At 34.6% G+C, this 24,649-nt stretch overlaps 1 protein-coding gene across 50 annotated transcripts in view; it reads right to left on the bottom strand.

Annotated features, from left to right (window-relative positions):
- SEC31A (SEC31 homolog A, COPII coat complex component) overlaps positions 1-24,649 on the bottom strand; it is a 76,893-nt gene that overhangs the window by 26,660 nt on the left and 25,584 nt on the right. For 27 of the 50 annotated variants that reach the window (XM_025998195.2, XM_025998191.2, XM_025998193.2 and 24 more), the window contains 12 exons: positions 24,353-24,514; positions 23,988-24,140; positions 18,748-18,984; positions 17,031-17,105; positions 15,870-15,908; positions 15,300-15,377; positions 12,899-12,974; positions 12,291-12,469; positions 7,284-7,410; positions 6,152-6,297; positions 4,509-4,682; positions 1,693-1,866 (listed from right to left, as the gene is read on the bottom strand). In XM_025998195.2, coding sequence (XP_025853980.1) covers positions 1,693-1,866; positions 4,509-4,682; positions 6,152-6,297; positions 7,284-7,410; positions 12,291-12,469; positions 12,899-12,974; positions 15,300-15,377; positions 15,870-15,908; positions 17,031-17,105; positions 18,748-18,984; positions 23,988-24,140; positions 24,353-24,514 — 1,620 coding nt within the window. The remainder of the gene's footprint in view (positions 1-1,692; positions 1,867-4,508; positions 4,683-6,151; positions 6,298-7,283; positions 7,411-12,290; positions 12,470-12,898; positions 12,975-15,299; positions 15,378-15,869; positions 15,909-17,030; positions 17,106-18,747; positions 18,985-23,987; positions 24,141-24,352; positions 24,515-24,649) is intronic. The other 23 variants (XM_072755806.1, XM_072755799.1, XM_072755818.1 and 20 more) reach the window with 1 other exon arrangement.

Raw genomic sequence — 24,649 nt, 5'->3', positions numbered from 1 at the left:
CGCCTTCAGCCCAGGGCGCGATCCTGGAGACCCAGGATTGAGTCCCATGTCGGGCTCCTTGCACGGAACCCGCTTCTCCCTCTGCCTGTGTCTCTGCCTCTCTCTCTCTCTGTGTCTCTCATGAATAAATAAATTATTAAAAAAAAAAAAGTACAAGTCACTGTCCCCAGTCAACATAAGATAAGCTTTAATGAAGAAAAATCACTGCTTAATTTGTTACTGAATTTGTTTTTCTTTTCTTAAAGCAGGAGACTGCTAGATCAAAGTATAACAAAAGTCTTTCAATGTTTTTACATCTTCCCAGAAAGAGAGATAAACCCAACGACATAAAGGATAATTATTCTCTTTTCCCAATGTAGAGGGTGTCCCACTTCAGTACCCTGAGAGACAGCATGATTGAATTAAAAAGGTGCTTCGGAGTTCTAACACCATGTTGGCCATTAACTAGTCATGCAATTCTAAGAAAAAGTCTTAAAACTCTGGCTTGTCACTTGACCTCTCTGCTTCTCAGTTTTTCTAGCCATTGCCTGCTTTGCCCTATGTCACAGACTTTTTAAAAGTAGTGGAAATTCCACAAGAGTAGGGAACTTCATCTGTTCTGTTTACCAATAAACAAATAGGTAGAATAAAGACAGGCACTCCTGGTAAATTCCCAATAAACAATTGTCAAAGGAAAAAAAGAGAATAGTTAAATTCAAATGTAATCTATTCTGATTAAGTATTAATCAAAAGTACAAGAGACAAAAGCATACATACTGATTTTTTTTTAGTTTTATGATTTTATATTTACTTTTGCTGCAGTGAAAAATAAAAAAGGCCTTGTCAATTCTATCAGTAATCTGTTGTATTTAATTAATTCACTTTTAAAATAACCTATTGTATTTTAAAATGGGCTAACTGTGTTGTATTTAAACAGCTTTGGTTGTATTTAAAAATGGGTTAACTTTGTTATCAGTGAAGACCATTGATTACTTATGAAAATGGACTTTTTACTTAAGAACATGATGGCTATCTGGGGATCCAGATATTTAAGTTTCTACATGAAATAGTAAAAGACAGTAAGATGTCACATTTTATGTCACTAAACATTTAGTAATTTTAAATTAAATTAATTAATAAAAATATTTAATTATCTTCACAGTCCCCATGACCTACAACTTCATATACCTTTGGTCATTCTCTAATATCTAAGTTGTCCAAATAAATTGTATTCTGAACACTCTTTATTGTGCGGATAGAAGACACAGTAAACCTAGAATAATGATCCGGAATAGAATATTAAAAAAAAGAGTACTTTTTCTAAGAATGTTTTATAATATTAACCAAATCACCCAAAAAGTTGTTCCCACTACTTTAGTTACAGTTTGTTGGATGAATCAAATTGTAGTAGTTTCAAGAATAGATGTACATGTGTAAGGGAAGTTTGAGTGATGAGAAATAAGGAGAAATCTCCACAGAGAGTTTAAATTAATTTATATTTAAAATATAATCTTTTTGACCAGATTAAAGTGATGATTAAAAAAAAAATAGACCATAAATACCACTTCCAAGAATATAAAGAGAAACTACTAAAACAATATGTTATCTAGTTTTATTATAGCAGATTAAGGTCTCTTACCCAATATAACTAAAACTACCAATCTGAATAGAAATATACAAATATTCCTACTTTATCTGGACCATATCACTCACATGGGGATAATATTGTTGAGCTGGAACTCTTGGCATCTGTGTGTGGCCAGCCATTGGTCCAGGCCTGCCCTTGGGCAACTGCTGCCTCTCATAAGGAATTTTAGGTGATTCCTGTCCTGGTACAGGTTGTCCTTGTGCTCTACAAAGCCTGTCACGAAGCTGTACAATATTTGGCTATAACAAGCAATGGAAGAAAATAAAGCAAAATGTTAGAATTCACCCAACTATATGACAGCATGTTGCTTTTCTTCAAGTAAGCTTAATCAGTCATATGCTCCTTGTTCATACGCTATGTCCTATATAATAGACCCTGGTACATCAGTTTCTGATATTCAAGATTGATACCAAAGGTCCATGATACAGTTACACTTGTCATTTAACTGAGGCAGGAATCTGAATTATGCCCACCACATAGTAATACACAAGATCAATGTTACTTAACATCTCTGCTCTTTTCTGTTTTTAGGCAGTCGAGTAATGCTTATAAATCATAAAAGTAGTTTAAAAATACAACTTTGTTTCTTTATAGAGAAAAAAGGCTCCCCAAAGGAATCAACTGCTAAAGATGGTGATGGGAAAATGGTGATCTGAAGAGGAAAGGAAAATTAAAAAAAAAAAAAAAAAAAAAGAGAGAGAGAGATCTATCATTATATAAATCAATAAGTGTGAGCTGATCACATACATGTTCTAGGTATTAACAAACAAAAAAAAGTAATGTTAAAATATTTTGGCAAGAATAGATTCTAATATCTTTAAAAATCATACATTTCTAAAAATTTACTATAGGTTTATGGGGACCCCGGGTGGCTCAGCGGTTTAGCGCCACCTTCAGCCCCAGGGCCTGAGGGTCCCACATCAGGCTCCCTGCATGGAGCCTACTTCTCCCTCTGCCTGTGTTTCCGCTTCTTTCTCTGTGTCTCTATGAATAAATGGGTAAAAATCTTAAAAAAAAAATTTATTATAGGTTTAAAGCTGTCATTTAAACTTTTAGGTATACTTTATTGTCTATTAGGGAGGAAGATTAGATATTATAATGATATCACAAAATGTCAGAACATACTCCCTAGAAAATACTAAGGGTCTACTGAGATACATAAAAGCAACTTCACTTAAACATTTAAGGAATGTTCTTTAAAAGTCCAAAGAAGAGATGCCTGGGTGGCTCAGTGGTTGAGTGTCTGCCTTTGGCTCAAGTCGTGATCCTGGGGTCCTGGGATGGAGTCCCGCATCAGGCTCACCACAGGGAGCCTGCTTCTCCCTCTCCCTATGTCTCTGCTTCTCTCTGTGAATTTCATGAATGAATTAAAAAAAAAAAAAAAAAGTCCAAAGAAACATGAAGAATACTGTATAGAAAATGGCTATAAAGTATTGAAAATGAAGAGTTTGATCCTAAGGCTAGAAGATCTAAAGGTTTTAGATTAAGTTACTCTTAAAATAAGGGGTCTTATAACTCAACAGGGTCTTAAGTAAAACAGAATAAAACTATTATGCTAAAGTCATCATAAAGTCTATGTTTCTATTCTACCTAATAGTCTCATAAACAATTTAGAAAGATATGACATATAAGTATGTTCAAAACCAACTAGAGAGTCATACCTCCATAATCCTGGAACACAGATATAAGTATTTTTACTCAATGAAATTACTAAAGGAAATTTATTGATAATTCCCTAGAACAGACAAAATACTGAAAACAATCAACTAAAAAAATTCATTAAAAACAAAATAAAATTTATAATAAAAAGTACAGAAATAAGAAAGTATCTTCAAGGCTCAATATTAAGCTCTGTCAGATACACAATACAGATATAAATACCCTACTTGTGGGAAATTGTCCTCAAATCCCACCCTGATTTCCACCCATACCCCTTATTAAATTTAGGTTGCCCTCTTCTGTGCTTCCACAGCCCTACTCTATCACAGTATGTAGCACTTTTGGAATCCTATGTTTACTTGTCTGTATTCAAACTCTCTCAGGAAAAGAATCCTGGCAATTGTGTGCATCACTGTATAGTCAGTCACTTACTGAATTCCACTGCATTGAGAAAGCCATTTTAATGGACACTAAATAAGGATACTAAATTAGAAATATAATTCTCTCTGCTTTGAGTACTTTAAAAATATACTTGTCCCAGGGCTCCTCGGTGGCTCAGCTGGTTAAGTGTTTGACTCTTGATTTCAGCTCAGGTCATGATCTTAAGAGTTGTGGGACGGAGCCCCATGTCAGGCTCCACACCGGGCATGGAGCCTGCTTAAGATTCTCTTCCTCTCTCCTTCTGCCCCTCCCCACCCATTCTTTCCCCTAACACACACACACACACACACACACACACACACACACACACACACACACACACAAATATGAGACTGGAATGGTATAGAATGGACTTCTTCACTAACATCTATGTTTAGCATGACATTTTAAAACAAGCCCTTTGTTTGGTTAAGTATTAATATTTATAGCTTTTCAACACAGAACATTCCTACAAAAAATCTTGTATTAAGAATCAGCATTTGACTTAAGAAACAAAAAGTTGGTCCTTTTCTCATTTATTTTCCTCAAATACTATGCCCCTTAATACTGAGGGATCTATCATACCAACAAGAGTATCCTATTTTTCTGATACAGTCTGGCTACACCTAAACTGATCCTTGAACAATTAATTGTCAGTAACATTCACCTATAGTCATAGGACAGAAATTCAACTGTTCCAAAACATTCTGCCTACCATATGTTTATGTTTAATACTGAGTGCTACCTATCAGAATCACCTTATTCACACATTAAAAGAAGAGAAATGGTCAATTCTAATTACCTGGTTGGTGTTTTCAGGAAGAAAAGCCAAGGCTGCAGCAATACTGCCTTGGGCTGCCAACAAATTGGCATACTGACTCATCTTCTCAGCCAAAAGAACACCTACAGTATTGGTGTCCATAGCTTGGGTGAGTTGCACAGCTTTTCGCAGGATGACAACTTTCTCAATAAGATCCTAAATGAGAAAAAGAAAGAAAAAAGGAGAACCAGACAGATACCAAAATGTGTATAAAAGAAAACAGGAAAGTATAAAGAGTTATACTAAGGTTTCTAAAACCTATCAAAAGTACATCATATTATCCTCTTTTTAAAAAACATCTGCAACAGCTCACCACGACTTAGGTAAACTGAAAAAGTAAGGAGGAGAAGGTCTCCTACTCATGGATAGCGCATAGGTTACCACCTTCTCCTAAATGTCCTTAAACTTCCAGATACTTGTCTTGTGAGCTGAAGTAGGCAAATATCAAAAGTGCAAGTGATAGGCAGATCATCTGAAGGCAGAGGCTAGGTTCCAGTAGGTATAAAACGAACTGTGACTAAAAGCATCATACTACTTACACTATAAAAACAGTAGGTACTATGAGGTGACCTCTAATGAGCTTACTATTTCAACCCAAAGTTTCTCATATTGCTCTTCAATACCAATTATTTCAACAATGGGGAGCTTAAAGTACTAAGCACAAGAATATCCTACCTATCTGCCCTTCAGAGGTACACAGATCCAGAAGTGTGAAACAAATGTTTTTTCTCACAAGCGCTTAGAAGGAAAGCCTTGATTTCCTACCAGATTTTTAATTTCAATGGAGTGATCTTTAAAGTTACTACTCTACTGAGAAAATTTCTTTCCAGAGAGAAAAAGAAATACACTTGAATGAAATGAGACTCTGCTGATTAAATGCTTAAAAAAAAAAAAACTAAATATATAGTTACTCAGTACTTGAAAGGAGTCCCCATATTTCTTTACTTCCTCTCTTGTCCAAGTTTTAGTGCTACATGGACTTCTATTTACCTCTACTTTCTTTTTCCTTTAACCATGAATATCTTAATCTATTCTCTATTGGTACTGGGGATGCCTCTCATTCATTTACCCCATATTGCTTCTTTCCTTGCCCAAGGCAGATAGGATCACCACGGGCAGCAAAAGAGAAGCACGAGGAAAAAGAAGTAAATTCTAGGGCTGTTTTTTAAAAAAATTTAATTAATTAATTAATTAATTAATTGGGCGGGGGCAGAGACACGGGCAGAGGGAGAAGCAGGCTCCACGCAGGGAGTCCGACGTGGGACTCGATCCCTGGTCCCCAGGATCACGCCCTGGGCTGAAGGCGGCGCCAAACCGCTAAGCCACTGGGGCTGCCCCTAGAGCTGTTTTCATGTTCTTGCTACCTACTTCCCTCAGTAAACTACCAAATTATAACCCTGATTTCACAAACAGTTATGACCCCATTTTACTATTCCATCATCTCATACTTTGCCCCTCTGTTTACATAGCTACCAAGACAAATAAATTACCCAGCAAAAGAACTTCTAAAACATAGAGAACTACGGTAAAAGCAGTGAACTTCTGGAACAAACCAATTCCTAGAATATAAGTAAGGTGAAAGACAACACTAGAAAGGAAACACATTTTGTTTCAAAGATACTAACCTGAAGGGACAACGGATTGCTTCCATCTTGAGCTTTAGTCCAACATGCAACTAGTTTCTCTACATTCCCTGCACAAATATAGCAGAGACATGCCTGAGTCTGCAGGAGGCTATCACCTTCACTTTCAAGCCTGGTTCCCAAAAGATCTAGAGATCAAGAGGAAAACAAAATAAGATTATACTTATATACTTATATATACTTATACTTATTAAAAGATTAAAGCAATCTATATATGAAGTTGTAAGTAGGCCAATAGTATTTACAAAAGTATGAATTAAACTTCACAACCAATGAGTAGCAGAGAAAAAAACCACTGTTTTATAAATGCTCAGTAAATATTTATTTGTTAAAAGAATGGAAATGACTAAATGTATATAAAAAATGACTTCACAAGGTTCTATATAACTAGCTACAGAATTTCCATTAATTATATTAAAAAATAATAAATGGGAATAATATTTGAGCAGAAAAATCCTAATGAACATTTAATTCCACTTCATCATATCTGATGTTTGTGTAAGTAGTAGACTAAAATATGGCATATTTGGAATGAACATGGTAGGCAGGACTACTATAAATTACTTATGATGATAAAATTAATACCTTATAACTTTCATATTCTCATAATATTTTCAAGGTAGCAAATGGTTGGTTGTTTTTATACTTGTGGCCTAAAGATTCTGTTGTTACAAATAAGGAGTATAATTCCTTAGCCAGTCTAGTCATGGCCTTTAATGATAATTTGTAATTTCCATTCAAATGCTATAATTACTAATTTCATCAAATATTTATTTATTTATTTATTTATTTATTTATTTATTTATTTTAGATTCATTTATAGATTTATTCATTTATTTATTCATGAGAGACACAGAGAGAGGCAGAAACATATGCAGAGGGAGAAGCAGGCTCAACGCAGGAGCCCGATGCAGGACTCAATCCTGGAACTCTGGGATCACGTCCTGAGCTGAAGGCAGATGGCTCAACTGCTGAGCCATCCAGGCAACCCGAGAACTTCTTTTTCTTATTTGTGATTAGTTGGTTTGCAAAAATTTCTAATGCTGTAATTTTATTTAAAATATACTATGCCATTAACATAATATAAATATAAATATAAGCCTCATTTTCTTACCACAAAGGGCTGAAAACTCATCTGGTTTAGCATAAGTCAATACTGCAGCTAAAGCCTCTCTCCAATTTTTAAGGTCACAAGACTCAACAATTTCTTTCCAGTTCTTCATGACCACTGCAGTAATTAGCTTAAGAAGGGAAAATAAAGGGAGAATTAAAAGCCTTTGGTATATTACTAAAAATTAGCTCTGGCTAATCAACCATATCATTCAAAACTACTATTCACAGTATTTCATATAGAATAAAGCAGCAGCAAAGTGAAGTATAACCTTGAGCCAACTGACATAAAAGATGGTTATTATTTTTCCTCAAAACAAACAAACAAACAAACAAACAAACAAACATATTTTATACATAGGCTGGAAGGGAAAAGTATAGGATATTATCAAAACATTTAACAGGAAAACATGACTTGGTCTGATGGATCAGGAAAAATGTTCTGACAACATGTGAGATATGAAGTCAGAATTAACTTCATCAAGAAAACAGGTTTGGAAACAGGAAGATGGCAGAGGATTAGGAGGACTTTATGCTTACCTGGTCCCATGAATACAACTAAACAACTATCCAATTGTCTTAAATATCCCAGAATTTGAAAATGAGTCAAGGAACTCTCTCTCTCTCACACACATACATGGATATAAAATATAATAATATATATAAATAATGAGGAGGAGAGGAGAAAACAATGGGTTTAAACTTAAAAATTAATATCAACTTCACACAGATTGCTATAGGCAGAAGAGGCTATATACAAACCTTATGGTAAAGATAGACCAAAAACCACTAAAAAAGATGCAAGGAATAAAAAGAAAGAGATCCAAATATATCACTAAAAAAAAAAAAATCAGCAAAATGTAAAAGATCAGAGAAAATCTCTAGAAACAACCATAAAACAAGTAATAAAATGGCAATAAATACTTATCTATTAATAATTACTTTGAATATAAACGGGCTAAATGCTCCAATTAAAAGACATATCGTATCAGAATGGATTAAAAAACCAAGACCCATCTATATGCTGCTTACAAGAGACTCATTTTAGACCGAAAGGCATCTGCAGATTGAAAGTGAGGGGGTGGAGAAACATCTGTCACACAAATGGACGTCAAGTAGGAATAGCAATACTTCTATCAGACAAACTAGACTTTAAGACAAAGACTGTAACAGGAGACAAAGGAGACACTATATAATAATAAAGAGGACAATCCAACAAGAAGATATAACAATTGTAAATATTTATGCACCCAACATGGGAGTGCCCAAATATATAAAACAATTAATAACAAACATAAAAGAACTAACTGATAATAACACAAAAATAGGGGTAACCTGGGTGGCTCACTTGGTTGAGCATCTGCCTTTGGCTCAGGTCATGATCTCAGGGTCCTGGGATTGAGCCCTGTGTTGGGCTCCCTGCTCAGCAGACAGTGTTTCTCACTCTCCCTCTGTCCCTTCCCCGCTGCTTGTGTACTTACGCTTTCTTAAGTAAATAAAATCTTAAAAAAAAAACTCCACAAAAATAGTAGGGGACTTTAATAACCTACTTACATCAATGGAAGATCTAAACAGAAAATCAACAAGGAAACAATGGCTTTGAATGACACACTGGATCAGATAGACTTAACAGATATATTCAGAACATTCCATCCTAGAATAGAATATATTCTTTTCAAGTGCACATGGAACACAGAATAGATCATATATTTGGTCACAAAACAGGCTTCAAAAAAAAAAAAAGAATGAAGTCACACTACATACTTTTTCTGATCACAGTGCTATTAAACTAGAAGACAGCCATAAGAGAAAATCTGGAAAGATCACAAATATGTGGGGGTTAAATAACATGCTACTAAACAACGAATAGGTCAACCAGGAAATAAAAGAATGAAAAAAGCACATGGAAACAAATGAAAATGAAAACACAATGGTCCAAAACCTTTGGGATGCAGCAAAGTGGTTCTAAGAGGGAAGTATATAGCAATACAGCAAGAAAGCAAGAAAAAGCAAGAAGCAAGAAAAATCTCCAACGACTTAATCTTACACCTAAAGAAACTAGCAAAAGAACAAATGAAGCTTAAAGTCAGCAGAAGGAAGGAAATAATAAAGATTAGAGAAGAAATAAATTATATAGAAACTAAAAAAAGCATTAGAATAGATCAATGAAATCAGGAGCTAGTTCTTTGAAAAAATTAATAAAACTGATAAACCTCTAGCCAGACTTACCAAAAAGAAAAGAGGAAGGACTCAAGTAAATAAAATCACAAATGAGAGAGAATAACAACTAACATCACAGAAATACAAACAATTATAAGAGATTATAATCTTTTTTTTTTTTAATTTTTTTTTTTATTTATTTATGATAGTCACAGAGAGAGAGAGGCAGAGACACAGGCAGAGGGAGAAGCAGGCTCCATGCACCGGGAGCCCGACGTGGGATTCGATCCCGGGTCTCCAAGATCGCGCCCTGGGCCAAAGGCAGGCGCCAAACCGCTGCACCACCCAGGGATCCCTATAAGAGATTATAAAAAAACTATATGCCAACAAACTGGACAATCTAGAAGAAATAGGTAAATACCTAGAAACATAAATTACCAAAACTGAAACAAGAAGAAACAGAAAATAGAAAATTTGAACAGACCAATAACCAGCAATGAAATTGAATCAGTAATAAAAAAACTCCCAAAATACAAAAGTCCAGGACCAGATGGGTTTACAGGCAAATTCTACCAAACATTTATTTTATTTTTTTTAAAAGATTTTATTTATTTACCCATGAGAGAGAGAGAGAGAGAGAGAGAGAGAGAGAAAGGCAGAGACACAGGCAGAGGGAGAAGCAGGCTCCATGCAGGGAGCCTGACGTGGGACTTGCTCCTGGGTCTCCAGGATCACACCCCGGGCCGAAGGCAGGTGCTCAACGGCTGAGCCACCCAGGGATCCCTCTACCAAACATTTAAAGAAGAGTTAATACTGGGGCACCTGGTTGGGCATCTGCCTTCGGATCAGGTCATGATCCTGGAGCTCTGGGATTGAGCCCTATGATGGACTCCCTGCTGAGCTGGGAGTCTGCTTTTCCCTCTCCCTTGGCCCCTCCTCCTGCACCTTCTCTCACTCACTTTCTCTCAAATAAATAAAATCTTAAAAAGAAAAAAAAAAAAAGAGTTAATACCTATTCTTCTCAAACCACTCCAAAACAGAAAACTTCCAAATTCATTCTATGAGGCCAGTATTACCCTGATACCAAAACCAGACAAAGACATCACAAAAAAAGAACTATGGGCCAATATCTCTGATAAACATAGATACAAAAATCCTCAACAGAATACCAGCAAACTGAATCCAACAATACATTTGAAAAAACCATTCATCATGATCAGGTAGAATTTATTTCTGGGTTGCAATAGTGGCTCAATATTTGCAAATCAACCAATGTGATACATCACATCAACAAGAGATAGCATATGAACCATGTGATCCTTTTAAAGGATGCAGAAAAAAGCATTTGCCAAAGTACATCCATTCATGATAAAAAGTCTCAACAAAGCAGGTTTAGAGGGAACACACCTCAACATAAGGCCATCCAAACTGGCAAGAAAGAAGTCAAACTTTCACTATTTGCAGATGACATGATACTCCATGTAGAAAACCCAAAAACTTGATCCACTAAAGAATTGCTCGAACTGATAGAGGAATTTAGTAAAGCCATAGGATACAAAATCAATGTAGAGAAACCTGTAGCCTTTCTATATACTAATAATGAGGCAGTAAAAAGAGAAAAGAGAAATTAAGAAAGAGAAATTAAGGGGTCAATCGCATTCACAATTGTACCAAAAATGATAAGATACCTAGGAATAAACCTAACCAAAGAAGTAAAAGACCTATACTCTGAAAACTGATGAAAAAAACTGAAGATGACACAAAGAAAAGGAAAGATATTCCATTCTCATGGGTTGGAAGAACAAATATTATTAAAATATCTACACTACCCAAAACAATCTATACATTTAATGTAATCCCTAACAAAATACTAAGGGCATTTTCCAAAGATGTAGAACAACAATCCTAAAATCTGTATGAAACCACGGAAGACCCTGAATAGCCAAAGCAAGCTTGAAAAAGAAAAGGAAAGCTGGAGGCATCACAATTCTGGATTTCAAGTTATATTACAAAGCTGTAGTGATCAAGATAGTATGCTACTGGCATAAGAACAAAGAGATCAATAGAACAGAACAGAAAATCCAGAAATGAACCTACAACTATACAGTCAACTAATCTTTGACAAAGCAAGAAAGAATATCCAATGGGGAAAAAACTAGTCTCTTCAACAAATGGTGGTGGGAAAATTGGACAGCCACATGTGGAAGAATGACACTAGACCACTTTCTCAAACCATAAACAAAAATAAATTCAAAATGGTTGAAAGACCAAAACGCAAGACAGGAAACCATAAAAATCCTAAAGAACACAGGCATTAACCTCTTCTACAAAAGAGTATGCACCAATTTGACTGAAAAATTAGAATTTTATTTTTATTTATTTTTTTAAAAAAACATTTTATTTATTTATTCATGAGAAAAACAGAGAGAGAGGCAGAAACACAAGCAGAGGGAGAAGCAGACTCCATGCAGGGAGCTGGACGTGGGACTCGATCCCGGGTCTCGAGGATCATGCCCTGGGCTGAAGGCGGTGCTAAACCGCTGAGCCACCCAGGCTACCCAGAATTAAAATTTTAAAATTAAATTTTTTATCTTTAAATTTTTCTATCTTCTAACTTTTCTATGTTAAAAATATGAAAAGTACTTTTCATTTAAAAAGTTCTATACACAAAGTACAAAAAATAAAAATAATAACAATGCCAAACTATCAACAGTAACTATTTCTGATTCAAGGAATTATGAGTAGGTTTTTGTTCTTTACTGTTTTCTGTATTTCAATTATCGTAGGTAAGAATGAATTGCTTTTATAATCAGATAAATGTTATAGTTTATCTATTTTTAAAATAACCTACCCTGGTAATTTTGCTTTGGGATTTTGCAAAGTATTTTTTCTGGGTTTGAGCCAAGAGTTCTTGTCCACCTGCTATGGCCAATATAATGGCATCAGCCATGCGGTTATCATGTAAACAAAGGTCAACAGCACTTTCAAAGTTACCCGTCAGCAAAGCTTGAGTAATTAAACCATCAATATCTGCAATAAGGAAATAATAACACTCAAATTAAATAGAGTTTTTGTTATAATAAAAAAATCCTATACATATCAATTATTACATGTACACACAAAGGAGAAAACAATGCTAATTTCTGAATATTACTAGTAGATTAATTTCTAACACAAGTTTTTGAGGTCTATGGAAATATACTGAAATGTATGTAAGTAAAATCAGGTAAAATAACACATTTTTCAACTGCTTAAGCTAGAATAACAGAGATCATTATCTCTGTTTTTAATCACATAGATGTCAGAACAAACCTCTATCTCCAAGAGACTGATTACATATACTAAATAACCGAGTTCTTTTTTTCAATCTTCCATCACTTGCAACAATACATTTGTAATCTTAACTTAGGGACTATTTGCTTTCAAACAGTCAAAAATCAAAATGAAATAGGTATTTACCGCCACTGATGGAGATGTTAAATGTTCCTCCTGCTGATGGTAGAAATTCAGATTCTTGTTTTCCTTCTTTAATGCACTAAAGAGATGGAAAGGGTAGCAAGTTAGCCAGAATGAAACTGTGTAATAATTTACTGGCAAAACAAGATTTATATATGATTATTAACCTACTGACTAGATAACATGCCAAATTACTCCAGAAAAGTTCTCAGATCTAAGACTTTCCTGAGATTTAACTCCCATCATACAATCATAAGTAAAATACAAAGTCATCAGGAATAATGTTAAAAAAAACTTTTAGATTCCATATCTAATACTGGTAGCTCAGAAATTACTAAAGAATCTTTGTTTCCATAGATACTTCAAGTAAGAATAGCTTGAAACATGCAAAATACACATTTTAAATTTTACCGTATTTGGACTTTAAAACAACCCTGCTGCTATACATTTAAAATTTTCTACATGTCTAAACATTTCTGTCCATTAAGTTTAGTTATAAGGTCTTTTAACCGAATCGGTCAAAATTGAAAAAAAATCACTTGGTGCCCCTGTACAAATGCTAAATAAAAGACTATATGAATATACTAAAATTCAATTACAGATTTTGTATTCTCTTAAATTAGTCCTATATTAGCAGCAATAGCAGGTTGGTCTGGTAAAAAAGATATACAGTTCTGTTATAAACTCCTGAGATTATCTATAAGACTGAGTAAAAAGAAATTCTGTGTTTTCTTTCTTTAGAAGAAAAGAAACATAAGGAAGGCATATTGCTGGCAAAAAGTTTAAGTGCTCCCTTCTATGCATAAAAATTCACAAAAAGACAAAAATAAAATATATCAGAGATTACAGAGAAACTTTTAAAGAAAAACATAGCTGTCTTGCATGAGATAAAACATCTGTATTTTGTGCTTATGTTACCTATACATCTGAACGTAAGCACCTAGTTCAAAGTCAGGGACATTTTTGGATTGGGGAATTTTAGTGCAGGGCACAGTACAGCATTATCTGTAAATAAGGCTTAATTAGTTAATACTGACCATTATAGGAGAATAATCATAACCTTAATTCTTTCCTTAACTAAAGAGAAGCATTTTAGAATTTTTTTTTTTAGAATCAGATACTGATCTGATTATATTCACTAACTTACAAAAATGACTTTTTCTTAACTCATAATTTTTCAAATTTGTCTTCTAAGAAACAATGAATAAATCCTTATTCATAAACTTCTAAAATATAAGTCTGAAAACGTTTATTATATGTTGAGTATTTTCAATGTGTAAACTACTATGTCTGAAAAACAGCATCATCAAAGTAAAGGGGAAGATTTCACCTCCTTAAAATTCTTTCAAACACTCTGAAAGTACACATTAGTGACACTGTTTTGTTAAATACATGTTATTCTGATCTATTAATTCATAAGTGTATTTCCAAATGGTCCTCTATTTGATAATACATAGTCTAGTTGTACATAAATGAAAAGTACATTTCTTCAGTGTATCCTACAAATCTGTATAGGTATTCTCAAAATTGGTTCAAATTTTTACAAAGATTTTATTCATATTCTTTATTCTCAGGTTAAATAAATGTTAGAAGATTCACTTATATGGAACGTGTTTTTTAGTAATTATCTTGCAAAAGTCTAAATTTACTGATGAATTATCCTTATAACTTAGTAAAGGAATTCAAGAAATATTCTACAGTCAGGGTATCTCCATATCAGAAAGAACAATGAAAAAGTCAAAGATGAGACGAGAAACAAGAACTTGTTGATTAATTTTCCAAGATGAAATACAATTAGAAAGCAAGAAAAGTGCAGATTTAGTAATGATTAAAAAAAAACACCCAGAAAAACAAAAGGAAAAAAATTAATGATACAACTCTGTGTTCAAGGACTCTTTTTAACTAGTTATAAGAATTGCCAACTACCACTCATGACATGTTTATCATGACAATCAGTAAATCATTATAATCAGTTTATTTAGTGAAAAATTCTATACTTGGATTCAAAGTTCAAGACTAATCTACAAGCCTCTGCCACTGATAGTGGGCTCTAAATATTAATGTGTCAAGAAAAAAAACATTAACTTTACATGCAATGTATCGTGTATTTCTCAGTAAAAGTTTTCATTTTAACATGCTGATATCTATCTGTCCAAATTAAGTCAATCTCACATCAACTGTTAATTTTAAGACATATAATCCAGAAGCTAGATCAGAGAACTAAAGATTTCATAGATGATATTTCTGTCAATCTAGTATATAGACTCATACCCCCAAAATCTCTAAGAAAACAATATATTCCAACTTCATTTTGGAACAAGTAGTCAAGCAAATTTTCCACAGTTCAATGAGAACAAATATCACATATTTTCCCAATGTAATTAAAAAGGAAAAAAACAAGTACCTCTCCCAAGAGCTGCTCTTCAGCAGCAGGGCTCTCCTCCCCATCATTCTGTGCTACTTGGTCAGAGTCTTTAAGAGCCTTTGGTACACAAAACAATTACAAGGGAAGTTGAAGAATGTAGCATTAAGAGTATTAGTGAACAAGGAAGACAAAAGACCCAACCAACAACATTCAGAGCTAGTTTAATCATAAGAAGTAATGTTAAGTAAGTAAATTTATTTAAGAAACACTATCAGAGGAAAAGCAAAGAGCCATTACTGATAAGATCTTCCCTTTTTTTTCCTATCAAATGTCCCTCAGGCACAAAGATCTTAACCTTAAGAATCTGAGCAGTCATTGAAGTTGTTTTTACTCTTTTGCAAAATTTAAATATCATCAAGAGAAAGGAATGCTCTACCAGCTAAACTTACACTATTTTAAAATGAGAATTCACTTATTAAAATATCTACAATCATTATTTATTTTTATACTGTAAAGCAATAAACAGACACATTTCTTAAATTACATTTCCTTCTCTGTTATGACCTACACCAAATTTTTGGAAGGTAGCTATTTTAAAAGCCTTCTTACCACCTCGGGTCCATCCACTTTGTTCAAGGCCAAAGCAATCTGAAATAAAAACAACAATTCACCATGGAATTCTATTTCAAGGCATACAGCAAATGCTTACCTCTTTCTCCATTTTCTTTTTCTTTTCCTTTTTTTTTTTAAGATTTTATTTGAGAGAGAGAGAGAGCTCGAACAGGGGATGGGCAGAGGGAGAGAGAAGCAGACTCCCTGCTGAGCAGGGAGCCCAAGGCAGGGGCTCCATCCCAGGACCCTGAGATCATGACTTGAGCCAAAGACAAAGCACTCAACCGACTGAGCCACCCAGGTGCCCCTCTTCCACTTTTAAATAACTATAAGTAATTTTAAAAAATTTCTTCAAGTACTCACTACCAAAAGAACGACTATTAGAAGTATTCTGACAATCAGATTTTATTCAGTATTCAGTATTAGGTATTCAGTAAAGCTTTTTATATTAATTTCTTACAAATCTAAAGGGTTATAGCACCAAGACATTTAGACTAATAATAAAATTAAATATATAAAAACCTAAAGGAATGAACAAAGACACACAGCCATTAAACAGTATAAACAGTAGGGCTGTGATGTGACAGCACTGCTCCGAGTGTGCAATATCTAAGCTATATGAGGTAGGTGGCAACCCTGCAATGCTATAGAAAACTCTAGTCACTTTCAAAGAACAACAAAGTACTAATATAAATTACACAAAGAATCTAAAATACTTCCTTCAAGGTTTCCAAAGTCAGTGTTTCTTGTGCTGTTCATGTCAATATTGTGTGTGTGGGGGGTGCCTCTAACAGTTGCTTCGTTTTCTTTCCCCCAGGGCCATTGGTTACACACCTTCTAAAAATCTAAGTATTATTTCCACTGTTTGAAGTTGATAGCCTCTTATCTTTTAAGGCCCGATTTTATCCAGATATGACACAGCTCTTTTAAATCACGTTTTAAATCAAGGTGTTTCTTGCAGCTTTTATATCCAGGTACAAGGTGGAATTACATATTTAATAATCTGTATTTGGAACGTTGGCAACCAAACACAAATTCTTATTAAATATTTATTGACTGATTTGAGATTACCTCTGTATAGAAGTTTATAAAAAGAACACTTATACATAAATATTTTACTTGCATAAGCACAGCCTTTTAACTTTCCCAGAAATTTACCTTCTTTCCTAGGTCTTCTTTTCTGTATCCTAGAAGTTCAAGGTATTTTCCCCGAGAATCATCCTCAAAGTTTACCTTTAAAGAAGACATAACCTTGAAGTAAAGATCTGCATTTAAATTCTTAATTACTTGACCAAATTCCAACTAGAATTATTAAAAACTATAAAAAATAAAGTCTATTAAAGTGTACTATTATCAACTAAAGCTTTCTCTATCTACTATATAGAAGGTTTACTGTAAAAAAGAATCCTCAAAATAGTTTTAATAGGTTACTTTTTAAAATAGTAAGTATACTAGTAATTAATTATCCTTGTTGAATAAAGCTTACTTTTATTTTATTTTTAAAGTAAGCTCTATGTCTACTGTGCGGCTTGAACTCATGACCCCAAGATCAGAGTCAAATGCTCTGACTGAACCAGCCAGGCACCCCAAAGCTTACTTTTAACATATATATATATATATATATATATATTTTTTTTTTTTTTTTTTTTAAGATTTTATTTATTCATGAGAGACACACACAGAGAGAGAGGCAGAGACACAGGCAGAGGGAGAAGCAGCAGGGAGCCTGATGTGGGACTCGACCCCAGGACTCCAGAATCACGCCCTGGGCCAAAGGCAGGCGCCAAACTGTTGAGCCACTCAAGGATCCCCTAATGTATATTTTTTATAAATACAAATTAACTCATGTCCAATGGTTATATTCATGCAAAATGCAATACTGTGAAACACTTGATGTCCTAAAACTCTTTCCCAAAATTAGTATTTACAAGATATAAAATTCTGTAATTTTATAATTTAACCTTATTGTATTCAAGATCTCTTTGGAAAATTCAGTATCAAGAAACAGACATTCCACTGGAGGTAAAATAAGCAACCAGAAAACTCTATTTCCTATTGTCATAAATACAATTCAGTAAAAGGAAGGAGAAAGGCCTCCAATTTCCCTTCCCTATAACTCTTCCCTCTTTTCCTATTTTCCTTAACTGGATCTACTACAGGAATTAAATATTGTTATTATACTAAGCTCTATGTTATAATTTTAAAATAGGTCTGCCAAATGTTTAATCTCTCTCACTTAAATACAGTCATTACATCATTTTTTTTCTTATTTAAGTACTTCATAATAGGCTTTTCAAAGCAGAGAGGGAAGAACTCTTGATATAAAAATACGGTTGTGTGTTCTTCGTAAGCTACTTTCTTTCTTTCTTTCTTTTTCAAAGATTTTATTTATTCATGAGAAACACACAGAGAGAGGCAGAGACATAGGCAGAGGAAGAAGCAGGCTCCCTGCGGGAGGCCTAATGTAAGACTTGATCCTTGAGTCCCTAGGATCACGATCTGAGCCAAAGGCAGATAGATGTTCAACCACTGAGCCACCCACTTACCCCTCTTTGAAAGTTTTCTTTAATTTCATCATGAAGCTCCTGAAATCACAATCTTGCAATAACTTTTTTTTTTTTTTTTTTAAGATTTTACTTATTCATTCATGAGAGACACAGAGAGAGATGGAGAGGCAGAGACTCAGGCAGAGGGAGAAGCAGGCTCTATGCAGGCAGCCCGATGCGGACTCAACCCGGGGCCTCCAGGACCATGCCCTGGGCCAAAGGCGGCGCTAAACTGCCAAGCCACCAGGGCTGCCCTAATAACTTCTTTAATAAGAACAGATTGAGAAAATCATGGGGATAGTTAAATTTGCAGATAATCTCAACTTTACCTTCAAAAAGGACCACACATGTTTTTCAAATTCAGTCTGAGAAGCATCGATTTTTTTCTGACAATAACTGACAAATCCTTGTGACTGCACAACTTGCTGCAGTTGGTCCGATCGGCTGAGGAATTCCTTTTCTGTTACAACCTGGCTAATGAACACATGGTGTTGCTGCTGCTGCTGCTCAGCTCCCTGCTGGGACTGTATCTTGACATTCTCAAAGGTAACCAGTTTGCCTCCAAACTATGAAAGAAAAAAAAAATGAACAGTTAATTTGAACACAAGGATAAGGCCTAAAAAGCATGCTCCTGAAAAACCTGTTAACGGAAAGAACTAAGACCTTAATAATCACTTTGGGTAAAATTAGCTGATACAGACGCCCAGCCTTCAATGATCATTTTTCTTCATACCACCTATCTTCTAGATAAAATGTACTATTCACTGTGTCCCAAATTTCTCACCTACTTGCTTTTACTAACTTCCACATATTCAATGTTAACTTCTCTTCAAAGCCCAGGCAAATGCCACCTCCTCCACTCAGTTGCCCTCAATATAATACAGACCTCTTTTGATTCCACTATTTGCTATTCAAGTATTTGCCTCACCTTCTGTTCTCGGCTCTAAGTTTTATTTATTTATTTATTTTTTTAGACAGAGTACTTTTTTTTTTTTTTTTTTTTTAATTTATTTATGATAGTCACAGAGAGACAGAGAGAGAGGGGCAGAGACACAGGCAGAGGGAGAAGCAGGCTCCATGCACCGGGAGCCCGACGTGGGATTCGATCCTGGGTCTCCAGGATCGTGCCCTGGGCCAAAGGCAGGCGCCAAACCGCTGCGCCACCCAGGGATCCCTCGGCTCTAAGTTTTAAAGGGCAGTAGAATATGCCCCTCCAAAATACGCCATTTGGCGTAAGGATTATTTTGAGCTAAGGACTACTTTGGAACACAGCAGGAAAGAAGGGCACCCTGACCTCTGCTTTTCTTCCTTTTGAAAACTGGAGATGAACTCCCATGTGAGAGCTGCCCTCTCTATACCAGGGGGAAAGAAACATTTTTATCATAGAGGTGAGAGAAATCTGTACAAACAAACCTTGTTTAAATAACAGTTACCTTCCTTTAGTCTCAATACTTTAGTTACTTTTCCACAAGTGCCATTCTTCATTCAACCTAGTATATAAGCCACTTGTTTATGTCTCCATTTCACAATGGTGGCCCAGGTATACATTAAAATCTGTCTGTTTTTCTCCTGTTAATTTGTCTTATATCAATTTACTTCTCAGGTCCACATGAAAATCCTCAGAGGGCAGATGCAAAGTTCTGCCTTCCCTATACTAACAAGGATTGTGGTTCTGTATCTACTTTATTCTTGTATCTCCTATAGTACCTAGTATTTGCCTTGTATATAGCAAGTAAACAGTTAATTCTGATTAATAAATGTATACAAATAAAAGTAGGTAAAGAAGGAAACACAGGACCAAATCTGGTTCTTTACACTCAGTAATTTTGTATGAGGATTATTGTTTTTATGTAAACTTATTTTTTTAAATGTCTAAGTTTTTGTTATGTCAGGCACTGTAGGAAATACCAACAAAACCTTACCACTATCCTTAAGGAATTTAATATGAGAATAAACCTGAATACAATATGCATTTGTGAGTTCTAGATGAGATGCAGGTAATACCACACATGATAAGAACTTCACAGAAGGGTAAAACTGCTAGGTTTCCCCAAGTTTTAGGGAGGTTGGTAAAAATTGCACCCCCCAGAAGCAAGACCTAAGGTTTCACAAGAGGATTGGGGTTATTCATTTACTTGGTTCTATGTCATAATATTATAATATTACATAGCCATAAAAATATAAATGCTATGTTAATTGAATTTAAATAAAAAATATGTAAAAATTTTTAAAAAGGCACATAAAAAATAATATAAGTGCTGCTTGGTAGTCATCATATTTTCAAACCAACCAAAAAACAAATATGGAAAACTTAAATATTGGTACTGAACACAATAAAAATATTTTTAAAGTCTTAACAATAAAAAAATAATTTACAAAAATTGGTAGAAATAAAAAATTTGGAAAGAAGAAAATTGGAAAAACTGGAATGGAGTATACAAATGCACTAATTTAATATTATATAGAAGAGTTTCAATTAATACCATATGAAGTTGGTATATCAAGACATGGATGTTTAGGTGAATTATTTATATTTATAAAGATAATCACAAAACCAATACAAACTTCTAAGACTTCAATGGTAAACTAAAGATATTTGAGGGGGACACTGACATTCTACCTCTCATGTCCACAGAGAGGGCATTTTCTTTGTACTCTGTAAGAGGAACTAGCAGAGTAAGAACACTTCTGGCCTCTCTCTGTCCTTCACACTGTCCTGGGAGAGGACTGACTGACATTCTTCAGGAAAGAAATGCAGCATGCTTACATCAGCTCTTCAGGGCTTCTTTTTATTTTTTATTTTATTTTATTTTAAAGATTTTTATTTATTCATGAGAGACACATAGAGAGAGGCAGAGACACAGGCAGAGGGAGAAGCAGGCAGGCTCCATGCAGGGAGCCTGATGTGGGATTCAATCCCAGGACTCCAGGATCATGCCCTGGGCTGAAGGCAGGCGCTAAACAACCACTGAACTACCCAGGGATTCCCCAGGGCTTCTTTTTATATCTGTCTTCCCACATGGAGAAACAGTCCATATGGATAAGCTGCCTGCACCTTCAAGGAAAGCTCTACAGCACCTAGATTTGTCAGTAACTAGGTTAGTAAGGCTGCCTAATACAGAAGCAAAGCTAAAAAAAAATGATAATTAAATCAGATCCTGGGGATATAGAGGCAAACAAAAAGCCCAGCTCTCACAGAGTCTATGTTCTACTTTGTTACAAAGTCTACTATGGTTGGACATCTAGACTGTAGCCTCTAATCTAGCTTACTGCAGCACTAAAGGTGATATTTTGATTTTCCATCTCTCTTACTTGGTTCCAAACTCATATGGGGAAGAAAACAGTGTTATTTATTGTCTTTATAATACTCCAATACTAGCAGTGGAGAAGAAATGAAGAAGGGGAAGATGTTCACTACTCATTTCAAAGATAAATATATTTGTCAGGCACCACTAGGCATTGGAAACATACCTATGAACTAGACAGTCTGTCCTCAAGAAGCTTTTATCTGGGGGGATCTTTTCTGTAGACTTTAGTTTTATTTTAAACCTTGTACATATACAATTTTATAGTAATAATTGTCTTAATTACTTAAGGAAGGAAGGAACTAACTGGATGAATGGTTAGTATTCAGTAAAAAAAAAAAAAGTGGAAACTCATAAACAAAGGAAAAGATATACAAAGGCAGGAGGACAATTAGTAAAGAAAACTAAACAGGAGGGATGAGAAGATTAATTAAATACCGAGAATGGATTTATGAGTGACATAATAAAAGGCCTATTTTAGGAAGACCAATCTAGAGATGTGGTATAGATTGGAGAGAGAATAGACAGGCAATAGACATGCAATCATATTAACAGTTTAGTGTGAAAAGATGAAGAACTAGGCAGAGTAATGTAATTTACAAGCAATGTAAAAGAAAGAATTACATCTGAGATATATGTAAAGAGCAGTATTTGGACCTGAGGAATGAATATAAGAGGTTGAAAGAAAAGTTCTGAGCCTAATAGAAGAATGATAACAAGAATGCAATAGTAACTGCAGAGGAGATCATTCATTCAGTTTCAGATAAAGTGAATATACAGAATTCTATGATAGGTATAAATTGTTATGATGATAGGGAAGCTGAATAATTTATTTTATTTTTATTTTTAAGTATTTCTCCAAAGACGACATATAAATGACCAATAATATATACATGAAAAGATGCTCCACATCACTAATCGAAGAAAATGCAGATCAAACCACAATGAGATATCATTTCACATCCATAAGGATGACTGTTATCTAAAAAAACAATATTAACGTGTTACTGAGGATATAGAAATTAGAACCTGTGTGTACTGCTAATGGAAATGTAAAATGGTATAGCCACTGTGGGAAACGGTATGGAAATTCCTCAAAATATTAAGAATAGAATTACTATAAGATCCAGTAATCCCACTTCTGGGTATATACTCAAAGGAATTGAAAAAAGTATCTCAAAGACCTATTTGCCCACAAACGTTCATTGTAGCATAGCAAGAGGCGGAAGCAACCTTAATGTTTATTGATAGATTAATGAATAAAGAAAATGTGGACTATCATTTGGCCTTTTATTTTTATTTTTTTAAAAGATTTTATTTACTTATTCATGAGAAACACAGAGAGAGGGAGGCAGAGACATAGGCAGAGGGAGAAGCAGGCTCCTGTAGGGAGCCCAATATGGGACTCATCCTGAGACTCCAGGATCATGCCCCGGGCCAAAGGCAGACGCTCAATGGCTGAGCCACCAAGGCTTCCCTTAGCCTTTTAAATGTAGGAAATCTTGTCATACATGGCAACATGGATGATCTGAGGACATTATGCTACGTGAAATAAACCAATCACAAAAAGATACTCCATGATTCCATTTATATGAAGTATCTAAAGTTGTCAAAGTCACAGAAACAGAAAGTAGAATGTGATTAGCAGGGGCTGAGGAAGGGGAAAATGAGCAGTTGTTCCATAGGAAGAGAGTTACGGTTTTGCAAGATAAAGTTCTGGAGATCTGTTGCACAACAGATGTATATAGTAAACATGCTATACTGTTAACTTAAGGGTTATTAACACTTAAATAGGGTTAAGATGGTGAATTTTATGCTACATACATGTTTTTTACCATTAAAAAAAAAGAAATTGGCAATTTAAAGAAAAGTTGGAAGGAAAAAAGAGAAGGAAGGAGGATATACAGATACACCTTCCTTAAAGAAAAAAAGAAAAGATATGAAGGAAGGAGAGATAGAGAAGGAAGACAAATTTCATAAGGGGATGGACAGTGTGAAGGTTGCACAACAATATAAATGTATTTAATGCGACTGAACTGTATGTTTCTAAATGGTTAAAATTGGTAAATTTTATGTTATTTATATTTTATCACAATTTAAAGTAAAAAAGAAAAAGAGAAGGTCCCAATTTTCTTGAGAAACCAATCTGTATGATGAAAAACCTACAGATACATCAAATCCTCTTCCATCTGAGTGATCCTATAAGAATGCTTTATTACGAGTACTCCTTTGTGCTCATGGAACATAAAAACAAATCCACCTACTGAAAAGGAAGCACCAACAGGCCTTCGGATCCACTTTGGTGGCTTCTTCAGAGGCAACACTATATTATGCTGAGCAGTCTGCTGAGGAATTTGTAATGGAGGAAGGGGCTGTCCTGTGCCAAAGGGATCAAGATTCCCAAAAGATGATGAAAGCTAAAAAATATAATAACATGAGAATTTGTCATTTATATTTTTAATGAAATTTATAGGATTATGTTATATGTTTAAGTCATAACCAAGAAATAGTTTTATCACAATTATCCAATTAATCAGTAGCAGTGATCAGTAAAGTCATTTTCAAAATAATTATACAATAACATGAAATTTTTCAAGTGTTATGATCAAATCTTAACACTTCCTATTACCTTGTCAGCTTGTTTCTGCCTTAAGCCATCTGCACTCCCACCCATGATAGAATAAACACTGATACGCCCATCAAAGGAAGCAGCTGATAAGACAGCAGGATTTCTGGGACACCACTGAATATCAAAGCACCACTGTGTATTGGTGGGAAGTTCATATAACACCTAGACAACAAGAACAAAAAAGGTCAGAAAACAGTATAGCCACTTTACAACCAAAACTCTTGAATTAATAAGATCAACATGTGCAGCTTAATTAAATAATTCCTTTTAGAAAGTGTCTTGAGCCAGGAAAAACAA

The sequence above is a fragment of the Vulpes vulpes genome, chromosome 4 (assembly GCF_048418805.1).
Source record: "Vulpes vulpes isolate BD-2025 chromosome 4, VulVul3, whole genome shotgun sequence".
Taxonomy (NCBI): Eukaryota; Metazoa; Chordata; class Mammalia; order Carnivora; family Canidae; genus Vulpes; species Vulpes vulpes.
This window is presented reverse-complemented; position numbering and strand designations above follow the sequence as displayed.